This window comes from Patiria miniata, unplaced genomic scaffold (assembly GCF_015706575.1).
Source record: "Patiria miniata isolate m_02_andy unplaced genomic scaffold, ASM1570657v1 HiC_scaffold_10, whole genome shotgun sequence".
In the NCBI taxonomy this organism is placed as follows: Eukaryota; Metazoa; Echinodermata; class Asteroidea; order Valvatida; family Asterinidae; genus Patiria; species Patiria miniata.
The window spans coordinates 10,603,978-10,617,123 of record NW_024037048.1 but is presented as its reverse complement, the minus strand read 5'-3'; the positions used below and the strand labels follow the sequence as shown (position 1 = coordinate 10,617,123).

At 42.5% G+C, this 13,146-nt stretch overlaps 3 protein-coding genes across 3 annotated transcripts; 1 reads left to right on the top strand and 2 right to left on the bottom strand.

Moving 5' to 3' along the window:
- Nucleotides 1-91: 91 nt before the first annotated feature.
- On the top strand, nucleotides 92-2,852 carry LOC119737773 (complement C1q tumor necrosis factor-related protein 6-like). Its single transcript, XM_038212372.1, has 2 exons — nucleotides 92-347; nucleotides 2,236-2,852. Exons 1-2 carry the CDS (start codon nucleotides 308-310, stop codon nucleotides 2,664-2,666), a joined length of 471 nt encoding a protein of 156 aa, XP_038068300.1. The 5' UTR covers nucleotides 92-307; the 3' UTR covers nucleotides 2,667-2,852.
- Nucleotides 2,853-5,847: 2,995 nt separating this feature from the next.
- LOC119737764 lies at nucleotides 5,848-11,810 on the bottom strand. The gene is made up of 2 exons (XM_038212346.1): nucleotides 11,794-11,810; nucleotides 5,848-8,824 (listed from the first exon to the last, which is right to left on the bottom strand). Exon 2 carries the CDS (start codon nucleotides 8,289-8,291, stop codon nucleotides 7,572-7,574), a length of 720 nt encoding a protein of 239 aa, XP_038068274.1. The 5' UTR covers nucleotides 8,292-8,824; nucleotides 11,794-11,810; the 3' UTR covers nucleotides 5,848-7,571.
- LOC119737767 lies at nucleotides 10,071-11,491 on the bottom strand. The gene has a single exon (XM_038212359.1). It carries the CDS (start codon nucleotides 11,256-11,258, stop codon nucleotides 10,539-10,541), a length of 720 nt encoding a protein of 239 aa, XP_038068287.1. The 5' UTR covers nucleotides 11,259-11,491; the 3' UTR covers nucleotides 10,071-10,538.
- Nucleotides 11,811-13,146: the final 1,336 nt, after the last annotated feature.

Sequence of the window (13,146 nt, the reverse complement as noted above, 5' to 3'; positions counted from 1 at the left end):
TGTGCAGGGTAGACAGACCTTTGGTCCCTCGAGTCACGTGCTGGGTTCTTTTTTATTTGACAAGCGAACTGTGACATTGAAAATCGAGTGCTATAGAAAACCTGAATGCAGATACGCTATGCGAAGGCTGTGCAGTCCGCTTTAGGCAATTCAATAATTATTTTTCCCATGTGTTCGACTGCACTTATGCACTGCATGCAGACAGCCGTACACTGAGGCAAGTGTTGATGTTAATGTTATTCGCCCGTGTATTCCACGAAGTGAATCGGTGAAGGGTTTGGCACACGTAGTAGCACCACTCTAAGTGATGGGAAACGTCATGGGAGGCTGTGAGTGTAAACAACCAGGTAAGATCGCATTGTTTTTTCATTTGCTGATGTTTGTCGCGAAAGATGACTATATTGTGGCCGTGTCCCAACTGTCCATATGGCACATCTGTCGATGCAATTTGTGTTATGGACTGTTGAATGAAGATGACGGGAAATGATGCAGGGTGATGCGTATCATAGTCTGGTAAACTATGCAGCGAGACGTGTGTATAGCAAATGCTAGAGAAAATATTGTACGTATGATGGTTTTGTCTTCATGAAACCCACATTATGTATCCTGAAATGACTTTGATGATCGATATCGGTTTGTGTTCTTTCTTCCATGGATGGAGAGCCACGCCACTGCACTGTGCTTGGTGGTTGGTTCTTCTAAATACTCGGCAGGGGAGTTTTAATAGGAGGCCAGAAACGCGGGGCAAACCCCTTCTCTTATAGCGATAAGTGTTACTGGGTTCTTTTGCGTGCATTGCATTACACGACTCACAGCTTTACTTCTTATCCAAAGGACGAAGCAATAATGGTTAAGTGCTTCCAGACCCGGACACGAACCCACATTCTGCTGCCTCTAAAAACACCAGAGCACTGATTTGGGCGCGGTGCTCTAACCGCTAGGCCATGACACTGTCTGGAAAATGTACATGTGATTTCATTTCAGCGCTGTTGCATTCTCTGAATTTTGTCGGTTGGAATTTCCATGCGTTTAATCAGCATAAAGCACGAACAATATAAACTATGAAAACATGTTTAGCCTACGCCACGCCCGATTTTCCGTTTCTAGTTAACTGGGGGAAAAGTTGCAGTTTTTAGTTATTGGTTATACACTCAACCAAAAAAGAAAGTCCCCCTCAATACTTTTTTGTATAACTGAAAAACTACTGGGCACATCTTGCTCAAACTACGACTAATCAGTACAGAAATTCCTTAGCAATCCAGCCATACTCTTTGTTTGGCCCAAAACAGTGATAATGTGTAATATGCAATTTATAAGAAGTGGTACCGGAAAAAGAAATTGCACTTTGGGTTCGTGCAAGGCGAGAGTGAACCACAACTTGCACGTATACCAAAGTGCAACTGTTTTCGGTATCATTTGCCATAATAATATTGCATAAATTCGTACACATAATCACTGTTTTGGGCCAAATATAAAGAGTATGGCTGGATTGCTAAGGAATTTCTGCTCTGATTATGTCGTTATTTGAGCGAGATCGAGGTGCTCAGTAGTTTTTGAGTTGGACAAAAAAGTATTGGAAGGGGGGGGGCTTTCTTTTTTGGTTGAGTGTATGTAAAGATGCTGAATGTTAACCCACCCTTATTGCCAAGGACTATATAAAGCAATAATGTGCGAGCTGTGTACCCATGGCAACGCTTTAATTGCAATCACGATCGAATTACTGATATTGGACCCTCGTGTCCATGGAAGCCATATGGTGTGTGGCATCGAATTCCCAAAGCAAAACAATTAACAAATGGCTCTGCGTGTGTTTATTTTCACAGTCGAAACAAATTCTCAAAACCCCATTATTAATTTATACCCTCCGGACGTTAAAAGAACCCAACTGAATTATAATGTTCATGTTTGGTGCATGTATCTTTTGCAGTGTAACTGTCATTGAAACTTTGACTTTTGAAGAAAAAACTGTGCGAAACACACTCAAACAAGTGTGTATTTGCCTGCAATCGGGGACCCCCTATATATTGTCCCTCATTTGCTTGTACTAACTCGGGAAGGCCTCCCATATGTTTTGTACATGATTGCCAAATTGGGGACCTTCGAGAATTGGGGACCCTATTGTCCTCTATTGTTCAAAGTCTCCTGCAGAAACAAACTCACAACCACGCACTCGCATACTCAAGATTTCCGCACCTGCCGTCATCACTAGCTCTATTTATTTTTTTTCCCCACCAGAGCCGGTCTACGTTTCCATGGTTTACACCGGGGTTTTGAAGGGAACCGATGAAGCCCAACCCATCCCGTTCGATCGGGTCCTGACCCGCTACCCCAGCAACGCATGGGATCCCGAGAACTTCCACTTTGTCTGCCCCAAAGCGGGGACCTACATGTTCAGCTTTGCAGTAAGGCCGGACCTGGAGTACGCGGCCTCGGTCCACCTGATGCGAGGCACCGAGCCCTCGGTGAGCATCTTCGCCGATAAAAACGACGGCAACGCGGGCACGTCCTCGCAGAGCACCTTGCTGGATCTCGCGGCTGGGGAGAAGATCTGGGTGCGTCTTGACGACGGGCCTAACATGGGGATCAGAAGCCATCCCAAGTCGCCTACTACGACGTTCAATGCTCTTCTGGTGCACCCTGCTAAGAGTGGGAAAGATGGAAACTGATTTTGCATTGAATCTGCGATCTTCACTTAAAAACTATTCCGCTTTTCTGTTTAGTCGTATTTCGCATCAGCGAGACATCGCAAACTCAATGCAAACAGGCCCTTGAGTTCCATGTTATCGTGACACCGTCACTGAAGTTAGGGTTCCAGACGAGGCGTGGACAATAGTCGCAGACTTTACCGAAAATAGATGTGAACTCGATCGCAGACAGTCGGCGACGCAGTAGCAGCAGATTGCTATTGCATAATACAATCGCTTGCCAGATTTACACTAATCTTGTGATACTTTCACATAAATGTGTCTTAGACTTTAAATTGGGATATATTATTGATGTACCCTAACGTGGCGCGGCCCCCAACGTGGCGCACTTTGATTTTCGCCTGTAGCGCCTAGCTAGAGCAAAAGTTTTAACTGAAATTTCACAGAAAGTGAAATTTCATCAAGTTCTAAACCCTTCCGTTCATAAATCACGAGTTTATTTTCCCGTTACAAATTTAGAAGAAAAATTTATTTCGGCGTGATTTTCCGATTTTATTTCGAAGTGCACAGTGAACCCTTTGGAAATGTCCCCCCAAAAATAGAAAATAATTTGCCGATAAACTTCTAGTTGGGTATGTAAGTGGAGATAATATTTGTTTATCAGAATTTATGAACTTTGCAGAAATTCTTAAATGTTAATTTGGAATTTTCTGAGATTTATTCAAGTGCGCCACGCTGGGGAACACTCAGCCGATTTGTGCCCAATTTCCGGACACCACCGTTGTTGAATTTCGGATTAAATGTCATGAAACCGAAATTGTTCACAGAGATTAATTAGCAAGCATTAATAAGGTAAATGTATACCAGTATTTCACTGAATGAATTTGAAGTTGTCAACAAAGAAGTTTGGCAACACTGATGTGGAAAGTCGGGATAAATGTCGAAGTGCGCCACGTTAGGGAACGCCACTATACACTCATCCAAAAAAAAAACCCAATTGTAACTCAAAAACAACTGAGCATCTAATCAGTACAGAAATTCCTTAGCAATCCAGCCATATTTGGGCCAAAACAGTCATTATTAATGTGTACAGAATAATGCAATTTATGACAAATGATATCGGGAAAAAGTGCACTTTTGTGTACGTGCAAGTTGAGTGTGAACATTTTGTTTCTAACGCAATCTTCGAACAAAAAATAATTTCAAGTTCTGTTTCTTTCCCCTTTCCTCTATTCCATACTTTTCACGTTCTTTGAGGTTCAGGAAAGGAAACTTGGTAAAAAAAAAATAACCAACCAAATTTGAAATTATTTTTTAAGAATTTTTTGTTGGAAGATTAGAGACGAAATGTTCAGTGTTGGTGTGTGAATATTTCGTCTCTAACGCATCTTAAAAAAAAATCGTAAACAATAATTCCGCTTAGGAAGACATGCAGAAGGATGGCGCTAACACTATAGGATTATATATTATTGGACGATAATTCTGAGAAATGCTGTGGCATTTTAACACTCGTAACAGTGCAATGCATTTTGTTTTAGACAGTTGGTTCTCTTTAGAAATCGCATCCTCAAAATTCGGCCCCCACCATAGTCCCACAATCAAATTTTAGTCAACAACCGCGCGTCTATGCCGCATAACGATTTTTCTTTCGCAAGTAATTCTCGTTTTAGTTGGTGCTATAGCTCCATGGTGCTAGTCATAGCGTGAAGCTTGGCTTGTAAGCAGGGTGACCGTTTTAGCCGATTTTCGGCTAACTTTGACAGAATTTTTTGTTAAAAAACGAGTTTGACAGAAAATTTGACAGAATGGATTTTTTGGCAGATTTCTGGCAGAATTCTGCAAAAATGGTTATTTGACAGAAAAACAGCAAATTTGAACAAAAAAGTGTACATTTCTTTAAAAAAAAGCTTCAATCCTTTCAAACAAACCCTTGCATAATGGGACAGGTTGGCTGGTCAAGGTGCTGAGGTTCACAGTGACTGGGAAACGGACTCGGTCGTGGGCCGACTCCGCGTTTTGCCTGAAATTTACCAATAATTCCACAACATCTTTGTGTGACTAGATTATTTATTATGTAATTTGAATCTTAATTAAGGCAATACTACCAATCTGCATGTGATTTTAAGTGTTTATAGTGTATTTCGAGTAATTCTGGGGAATTTGGCAGATTTTTGATAAATCTGACAGATTTTTGATGTACATTTAGCAGAATTCGGCTCTGACCTTACGGTCACCCTGCTTGTAAATTCAATTTATTCACGCTTCCAAACAGTACTGCTTATTAACTAAAAGGGCCCCTCGTACAAATAAGGACGCTAGTTAATGTAACCGTGATTAAGATAATTAATTAAAATAAAAGTACTAACTTGATGCTCGTCTTTTTTTCGTTTTGTCGAACCCCTTCAAAGAAATCGCCCAAAACTCTAAATACACGTTCTTGTTAGTTTGAAGTCTCGCCTGCCCCCTTGTGTTTGTCCTTCCAACCCTGCATGTTTGGCTGTCCCCTGCATGTTTGTTTCTTGTTCCTCTATCATTTACCTCCGAAGAAGACCTTGCTAAGGCTGAAATATCAGGCCATTTTAATTAGCTTCCGAAAGTTCAAGTTCAAACTTGCAGGCCTCCGAGGAATGCTTGACAGAAGCAGCGGCGGTGGAACGCTTTTCAAACTGGGGAAGGGGGAGGCATTACCAAAAAGGGGCACTTACAATTTCTCCCAAATTTGAAAAGAAAATGAAAGATGACGTGTTGATCATCATTTCTCTGTGCAGCCTGAACATGTAAAAGAGTTCCAAGTATTTAAAAAAGAATTTGAAGTATAAGGATTTCTCACTTACGGGGGTGCAACCAGACAGTTTCGCGTTTATAAAGCCCGCCCTCTCGTGACATACTTGGTCGCAGTAGGAGGGGAGGGACTACGAAGAGGCATCGAGGAAGGAATGTAAGAAGTGTGAAGTAACTTTTTCGATGCGCCAAAAGAACGTATAGCCCAATTGCATATGACGTCACATCTGAGGGCAGGCCTTTGTTCCTTTTTTATACATTTTGTACGCATGAGTATACACTATGTACTTTCATTGTCACTGAAGATAAATAGGACTGCCTCATTGAGGGCGCACTTACAAGGGGAAAGGGTCTGTATTTTACAAATGGAAACAATACTAGTATAACTAGATTACAGACTGCCATAAACAAGACAAAAATCTTATTTTAGGTACATTAATTTTTTTATTTCATTGACTTAAATGAGATTTTTTTTTCCCTGAGTGAGTTATCTGTACAGTGTTGGCCAGTGGAAATAAACTTGTGCGACAAAGTATATCAAGAATTTATTCAATGCAGCTACAGTACAATATTAACAGTAAAATTGGCAAAAATTGAAAATACACACCAAAAATTAGGAACAATTTAAACAAAGAATCAAAACCCACTTTTCCAGTATTTACATTTTATTTCAGTGTTTTAACTTTTTGAGTTGGGTGATCGTGTTGGTTTTTAAATAATTGAATTAATTTCTTTTCATTAATATATTATGAACAAAATAGTTTCAATCTCAATAAATTTTGATCTATAAGGCCCTAGTGGACGTGTGAAACTCGTTTTTCAGCCTCGTCTAATATTTTGAGCCCAATACGCTCAAACAAAAAATCTTTAAATACCAAATTTTACTATAAATAGAACCCACAATATTTCAGTAAATGAGGTTTACCTGAAAAAAAAATACTTCAAATTGCCCAATGCCTTTTTGTTTATATTTCCGAAGACAAAATAATATGAAGACAACCGAGAGTTTAGTCCGGTAAACTTTTTTGTAAGATACGCAATAACCCACCACCACGATAACCCGCCACCGCTATAACCCGCCACAAGAGGGCGTTATCATGAGAAACGGCTATCATTCACAAACCGCCAGCGACGTCGTCTTGGGAATCTTGTAAAATATGGGGAAACTAGTGCGCATGCGCTACTTGTGCATACTATATACATGTACCACAGACAAGCTACTGTGAAGTTGCACAAATGTCTTGCTGCATCTTGTATGTTACTGGAAGAAATTTAAGAGTTTGGTTCGGAAGTAATATGAAAGGTTTTGAAAGCGCACTGCATGTGCCTAAGTTATTAGGTAAAGCGTATGTGCGCAAGGGCGTTAATCGTTTTTCAAAAGTGTGGGGGGGGGGGGGAGGGAATACCCTGATCAGAAGTAATGCTAGCGTGAAGCCCCTATGGCATGGGGTGGCGTGGGGTTCGGGGGTGGCGTGGAGTTCGGGGCCCGCTCAAGGAACCTAAGAAAAGTTTGGATTCTAGACGCTTTGTGGTGCGATCTGAGGCATTTCTGACCACTTGAACAAAATTCTTTTTGAGCAATTTCATACAGTTTCTAGTTTCCACTTTTCAGCCTTGTCCAGTTCTGCGTGGAACTGCCCAGCTTTGGAATCAAATGTAGGCTACAATGTCTTATGTGGGGACAAAAAAGGAGGGGGGAGGGAAACAAACCCCCCACTTTAAACAGCACCTTGCTACAGACACCCTGAACTGCCAACAGGTAGGGTAATCCTATGGGAGCCAAAGCATTGGCAACCAGGGAAAGGGAGGCCAATCAAGACAATAGTGAGGTTGATGATGGATGATGCAGGGGTTGAGATGACGGACGAGCTCGCTAGCTGCATGAACAGTCGTGATGTGTGGCTTTGTGCATCATCGCACTTGACTCAAGCTTCCGCTTGGGTCGACAGAGTGTGTGAGTGAGTGAGTTAAAAAGCACCAATCGACGCCCAAGTGCGCACGCATTGCACAAATGCCTCAGGATTCTCAAGACATTGTTGCTGGCGGTTCATGGATAACAGCGGTTCCTTGTGATGACGTCCTCCCGCAGTGGTAGGTACAATGTAACTGCCTATCTTCAACAATGTCTTGGCCCCTACAGTGTACCTAGAGCTTAGAATGTGTTGGACTTGATTGCTGTTCCAGCTTCAGAGTGTCCAAATACTTGAACAACGTGTCTTTATATTGGTCTGGTATTGCTCGCAAAATCTCGGCATGTTTTGCATCGGGTGTGGAAAGATAGTGAGCAGGCTGGCTGGTCTGCTCTTTCCAATTTGCGATGAAGCGCTCAATGGAATCCCTCTTGCACATGGGATCGATGAGCGAATAGTAAAACAGTACCGACGTCTTGAAAGGGTTCTTCCAGAAAATGTCGATCAACTGATCATAGATCGCGACCGTGTTGCCGTAGGTTAGGTAAAAGTAGATGCTAGTCCCCGTTGCGATGAGCTGTTGTAAGATCCATCTTCTTGTTAGCATTTCCCCCATTCCAACTCGTAATTCTTTCAGCGTGCCGATGACGATACTGTCAAAGACTTGGCCACGGATTCGTGGTTCTAACGCAGAGAACTCATCAGGGTGTTCGGAAACGTAGGTAAGCACGTTCGCGTACATGAAGGCCCCTATTGAGAAAGCGTGGACGACGATTGGCGCCTTGCCGGTCTTGGTGCGGAGAAATTCAACGATCTCAGCGGCGACGGGTTGGGAGGATCTAGGCCAGATGAAATTGATGGGTTTGGCATAGGCGGTCAAGACATTAAATCCCCGTTCGGCGTACAGCATGCGGAAGCGATCCAAGGCGCGCTCAGTTGCTGTGGCCCAAGGCATGAGGAGTGTGACCGGGGCATTTTCCTCCTCTGCACAGCAAATAAAGAAAACATGAATTTACGGGTACGCCGTAGTACGGGAACTGGGTACCCTGTTGAAAAAAACACAGGTATCCGGGTACCCGTGTAAGAAACCCAACTTGAAATTCAAATCTGGGAAGTTGCTGTTCAGACTGTTCATAAAGGCCCGCACGATAATACTGTCAAATCGGTGTGTCGGTACAGCAAGATACAAGTGTGTACAGTTAGCTTTTCAGCTTTACGGTGTAACTTGCAACTTTCTCAAGCGTCATAAATGTGAAATATGTTTTGTTTTCCCATGTACATGTAGCCTGGTTTTCAGTTTTAAAATCCTCCACAAATGAAATTTGAACCTTTCTTTTCATTGTCTGAGAAATTACTTTGTAATTAGTAAAGTTGGTTGCAGGTACCTGATTCCATAATCTGGAACCGGTTCCTGACAAAAACAGTCGGGTACCCGGTTCCGATGCACAGCCCTATCGGACTGGTACCATATCATGAGCATTGTTGAACCTACGGTAATTGGTTTGTTTGGAATAGGGCAAACGAGCAGTGTAAAATTCCAAAAGATCTAGGAATGAATATTGGCCTGACAGACAGGATAACATTAGTCTATGGAATATCCCCTTTCACAGCAAGTGTCTATTAATATGTGAGCAGATTCAGTGATTAATTATGCAAACCAGACTGCATCTTGACCTCCACAATCTGACTATTCGGAGGGCGCTTTCTTTATCGAGTCTCCAGTATTCAGTTGTTATGGAGTATGGACATTTACATTGTAAAACCTGGACACAACGTTTATTGGCCTATTGAATGTTGTGTTGCTCAGAAAATATGCTCGGTATGATTGAAATGTTACATTCTTACTGAAGAAGAAATTCTAAACTTCATGTCAGTGAAAAAAATGCCGTCATCAATGCCAAAAAGTCATTACTGGTTACTGTCAAAGCTGACCTTCAATGACCTTCAAGTCTGGAAGAAATTGTGCGAAACTTCCCCAAATGTATGTAGGCCCTATTTATCCCAATTTCTAGAAATTTACCCAAGTTGTTATTTCACGAGTAGTTGAGCACTTATTTCATATAAGTATATTCCAAATTCCATCTTAATCTGTTGTTGCAGACGCTAGTGTTACACTTTGAACCATCTCCAAGGAAAATTTCGAAGACGATCAAAAAATTATTTGCCGACCCAACCCATGTGCATTGTAATTTGTTCAACAAAGCGCCATAGGCGCTACAGCTGACTGATTTCGGCCCGGCACACAATGATGACGGGCATATTAGCATATTCATTAGCGTCATTCGGCGTGACATGGCGTGGGTCTCGGTATCGACCAATGGAAGCCGGCAAAAAGGGTGATAGTTGTTGACTTACAACTCGTGAAAGAGGCTTTTATTCCATTGTTTACTGCACACCGTAATGGATAGGAACCTCATTAATATTCCTGAGGCTTGAAAAGATTGATACTTTGATAGATATCACACATGCCAGTAGCCAGGCCTATTTTTCCAATTTCAACGAAAGTAATAAACATACTTGGATCATTATAGGGGAAATAAATCCTGAACGTTGCATGAAGATACAGTCTTCCAAACTGGAGAAAGTAATTTTCAAAGATTTCACCCGCCAACGTGAACATGTCTGTGCACATGTAGTTTCATTCGACATAAAGTGTTACGTAACCTAAGTTAGAAATCGCCCTTTGCAACCATATGGCTGTATAGAATCAAATGAAGGGTACAATTTCTTATTGGGGGACAAAAAAGGGGGGTGGGGAACCAACCCCCCACTTTAAACAGCACCTTGCTACAGACACCCTGAACTGCAAACAAGTCGGGTGATCCTATGGGAGCCAAAGCATGGGCAACCAGGGAAAGGGAGGCCAATCAAGACAATAGTGAGGTTGATGATGGATGACGCAGGGGTTGAGACGACGGACGAGCTCACTAGCTGCATGAACAGTCGTGATGTGTGGCATGTGCGTCATCGCACTCGACTCAAGCTTCCACTTGGGTCGACAGAGTGTGTGAGTGAGTGAGTGAGTTTAAAAGCACCAATCGACGCCCAAGTGCGCATGCATTGCACAAATGCCTCAGGATTCTCAAGACATTGTTGCTGGCGGTTCATGGATAACAGCGGTTCCTTGTGATGACGTCCTCCCGCAGTGGTAGGTACAATGTAACTGCCTATCTTCAACAATGTCTTGGCCCCTACAGTGTACCTAGAGCTTAGAATGTGTTGGACTTGATTGCTGTTCCAGCTTCAGAGTGTCCAAATACTTGAACAACGTGTCTTTATATTTATCTGGTATTGCTCGAAAAATCTCGGCATGTTTTGCATCGGGCGTGGAAAGATAGTGAGCAGGCTGGCTGGTCTGCTCTTTCCAATTTGCAATGAAGCGCTCAATGGAATCCCTCTTGCACATGGGATCGATGAGCGAATAGTAAAACAGTACCGACGTCTTGAAAGGGTTCTTCCAGAAAATGTCGATCAACTGATCATAGATCGTGACCGTGTTGCTGTAGGTTAAGTAAAAGTAGACGCTAGTCCCCATTGCGATGAGCTGTTGTAAGATCCATCTTCTTGTTAGCAATGACCCCATTCCAACTCGTAATTCTTTCAGGGTGCCAAAGACAATACTGTCGAAAACATGGCCACGGATTCGTGGTTCTAACGCAGAGAACTCATCAGGGTGTTCGGAAATGTAGGTAAGCACGTTCGCGTACATGAAGGCCCCTATTGAGAAAGCGTGGACGACGATTGGCGCCTTGCCGGTCTTGGTGCGGAGAAATTCAACGATCTCAGCGGCGACGGGTTGGGAGGATCTAGGCCAGATGAAATTGATGGGTTTGGCATAGGCGGTCAAGACATTAAATCCCCGTTCGGCGTACAGCATGCGGAAGCGATCCAAGGCGCGCTCAGATGCTGTGGCCCAAGGCATGAGGAGTGTGACCGGGGCATTTTCCTCATCTGCACAGCAAATAAAGAAAACGTGAATTTACGGGTACGCCGTAGTACGGGAACTGGGTACCCTGTTGAAAAAAACACAGGTATCAGGGTACCCGTGAAAGAAACCCAACCTGAAATTCAAATCTGGGAAGTTGCTGTTCAGACTGTTCATAAAGGTCCGCACGATAATACTGCCACATCGGTGCGTCGGTACAGCAAGATACAAGTGTGTACTGTTACCGGTAGCTTTTCAGCTTTACGATGTAACTTGCAACTTTCTCAAGCGTCATAAATGTGAAATATGTTTTGTTTTCCCATGTAGCCTGGTTTTCAGTTTTAAAATCCTCCACAAGTGACATTTGCAACCTTTCTTTTTCATTGTCTGAGAAATTACTTTGTAATTAGTAAAGTTGGTTGCAGGTACCCGATTCCATAATCTGGAACCGGTTCCTGACAAAAACAGTCGGGTACCCGGTTCTGATGCACAGCCCTATCGGACTGGTACCATATCATGAGCATTGTTGAACCTTGGTTTGTTTGGAATAGGGCAAACGAGCAGTGTAAAATTCCAACAGATCCAGGAATGAATATTGGCCTGACAGACAGGATAACATTAGTCTATGGAATATCCCCTTGCACAGCAAGGGTCTTTACATATGTGAGCAGATTCAGCGATTAATTATGCAAACCAGACTGCATCTTGACCTCCACAATCTGACTAGTCGGTGGGCGCTTTCTATATCGAGTCTCCAGTATTCAGTTGTTATGGAGTATGGACATTTACATTGTAAAACCTGGACACAACGTTTATTGGCCTTTTGAATGTTGTGTTGCTCAGAAAATATGCTCGGTATGATTGAAACGTTACATTCTAACTGAAGAAGAAATTCTAAACTTCATGTCAGTGAAAAAAATGCCGTCATCGATGCCAAAAAGTCATTACTGGTTACTGTCAAAGCTGACCTTCAAGTCTGGAAGAAATTGTGCGAAACTTCCCCAAATGTATGTATTTATCCCAATTTCTAGGAATTTACCCAAGTTGTTATTTCACGAGTAGTTGAGCACTTATTTCATATATGTATATTCCAAATTTCATGTTAATCTGTTGTTGCAGACGCTAGTGTTACACTTTGAACCATCTCTAAGGAAAATTTCGAAGACGATCAAAAAATTATTTGCCGACCCAACCCATGTGCATTGTAATTTGTTCAACAAAGCACCATAGGCGCTACAGCTGACTAATTTCGGCCCGGCACACAATGATGACGGGCATATTAGCATATTCATTAGCGTCATTCGGCGTGGGTCTCGGTATCCACCAATGGAAGCTGGCAAAAAGGGTGATAGTTGTTGACTTACAACTCGTGAAAGAGGCTTTTATTCCATTGTTTACTGCACACCGTAATGGATAGGAACCTCATTAATATTCCTGAGGCTTGAAAAGATTGATACTTTGATAGATATAGCACATGCCAGTAGCCAGGCCTATTTTTCCAAATTCAACGAAAGTAATAAACATACTTGGATCATTATAGGGGAAATAAATCCTGAAGGTTGCATGAAGATACAGTCTTCCAAACTGGAGAAAGTAATTTTCAAAGATTTCACCCGCCAACGTGAACATGTCTGTGCACATGTAGTTTCATTCGACATAAAGTGTTACGTAACCTAAGTTAGAAATCGCCCTTTGCAACCATATGGCTGTATAGAATCAAATGTAGGGTACAATTTCTTATTGGGGGACAAAAAAGGGGGGTGGGGAACCAACCCCCCACTTTAAACAGCACCTTGCTACAGACACCCTGAACTGCAAACAAGTCGGGTGATCCTATGGGAGCCAAAGCATGGGCAACCAGGGAAAGGGAGGCCAATCAAGACAA

Excerpts from the sequence above, each read along its gene's own strand:
- LOC119737764 (XM_038212346.1), bottom strand. The coding sequence starts at position 8,291 with ATGCCTTGGGCCACAGCAACTGAGCGCGCCTTGGATCGCTTCCGCATG.
- LOC119737767 (XM_038212359.1), bottom strand. The coding sequence starts at position 11,258 with ATGCCTTGGGCCACAGCATCTGAGCGCGCCTTGGATCGCTTCCGCATG.
- LOC119737773 (XM_038212372.1), top strand. The coding sequence starts at position 308 with ATGGGAAACGTCATGGGAGGCTGTGAGTGTAAACAACCAG. Across the intron at positions 348-2,235 it reads CTGTGAGTGTAAACAACCAG|AGCCGGTCTACGTTTCCATG; the intron begins GTAAGATCGCAT and ends TTTCCCCACCAG.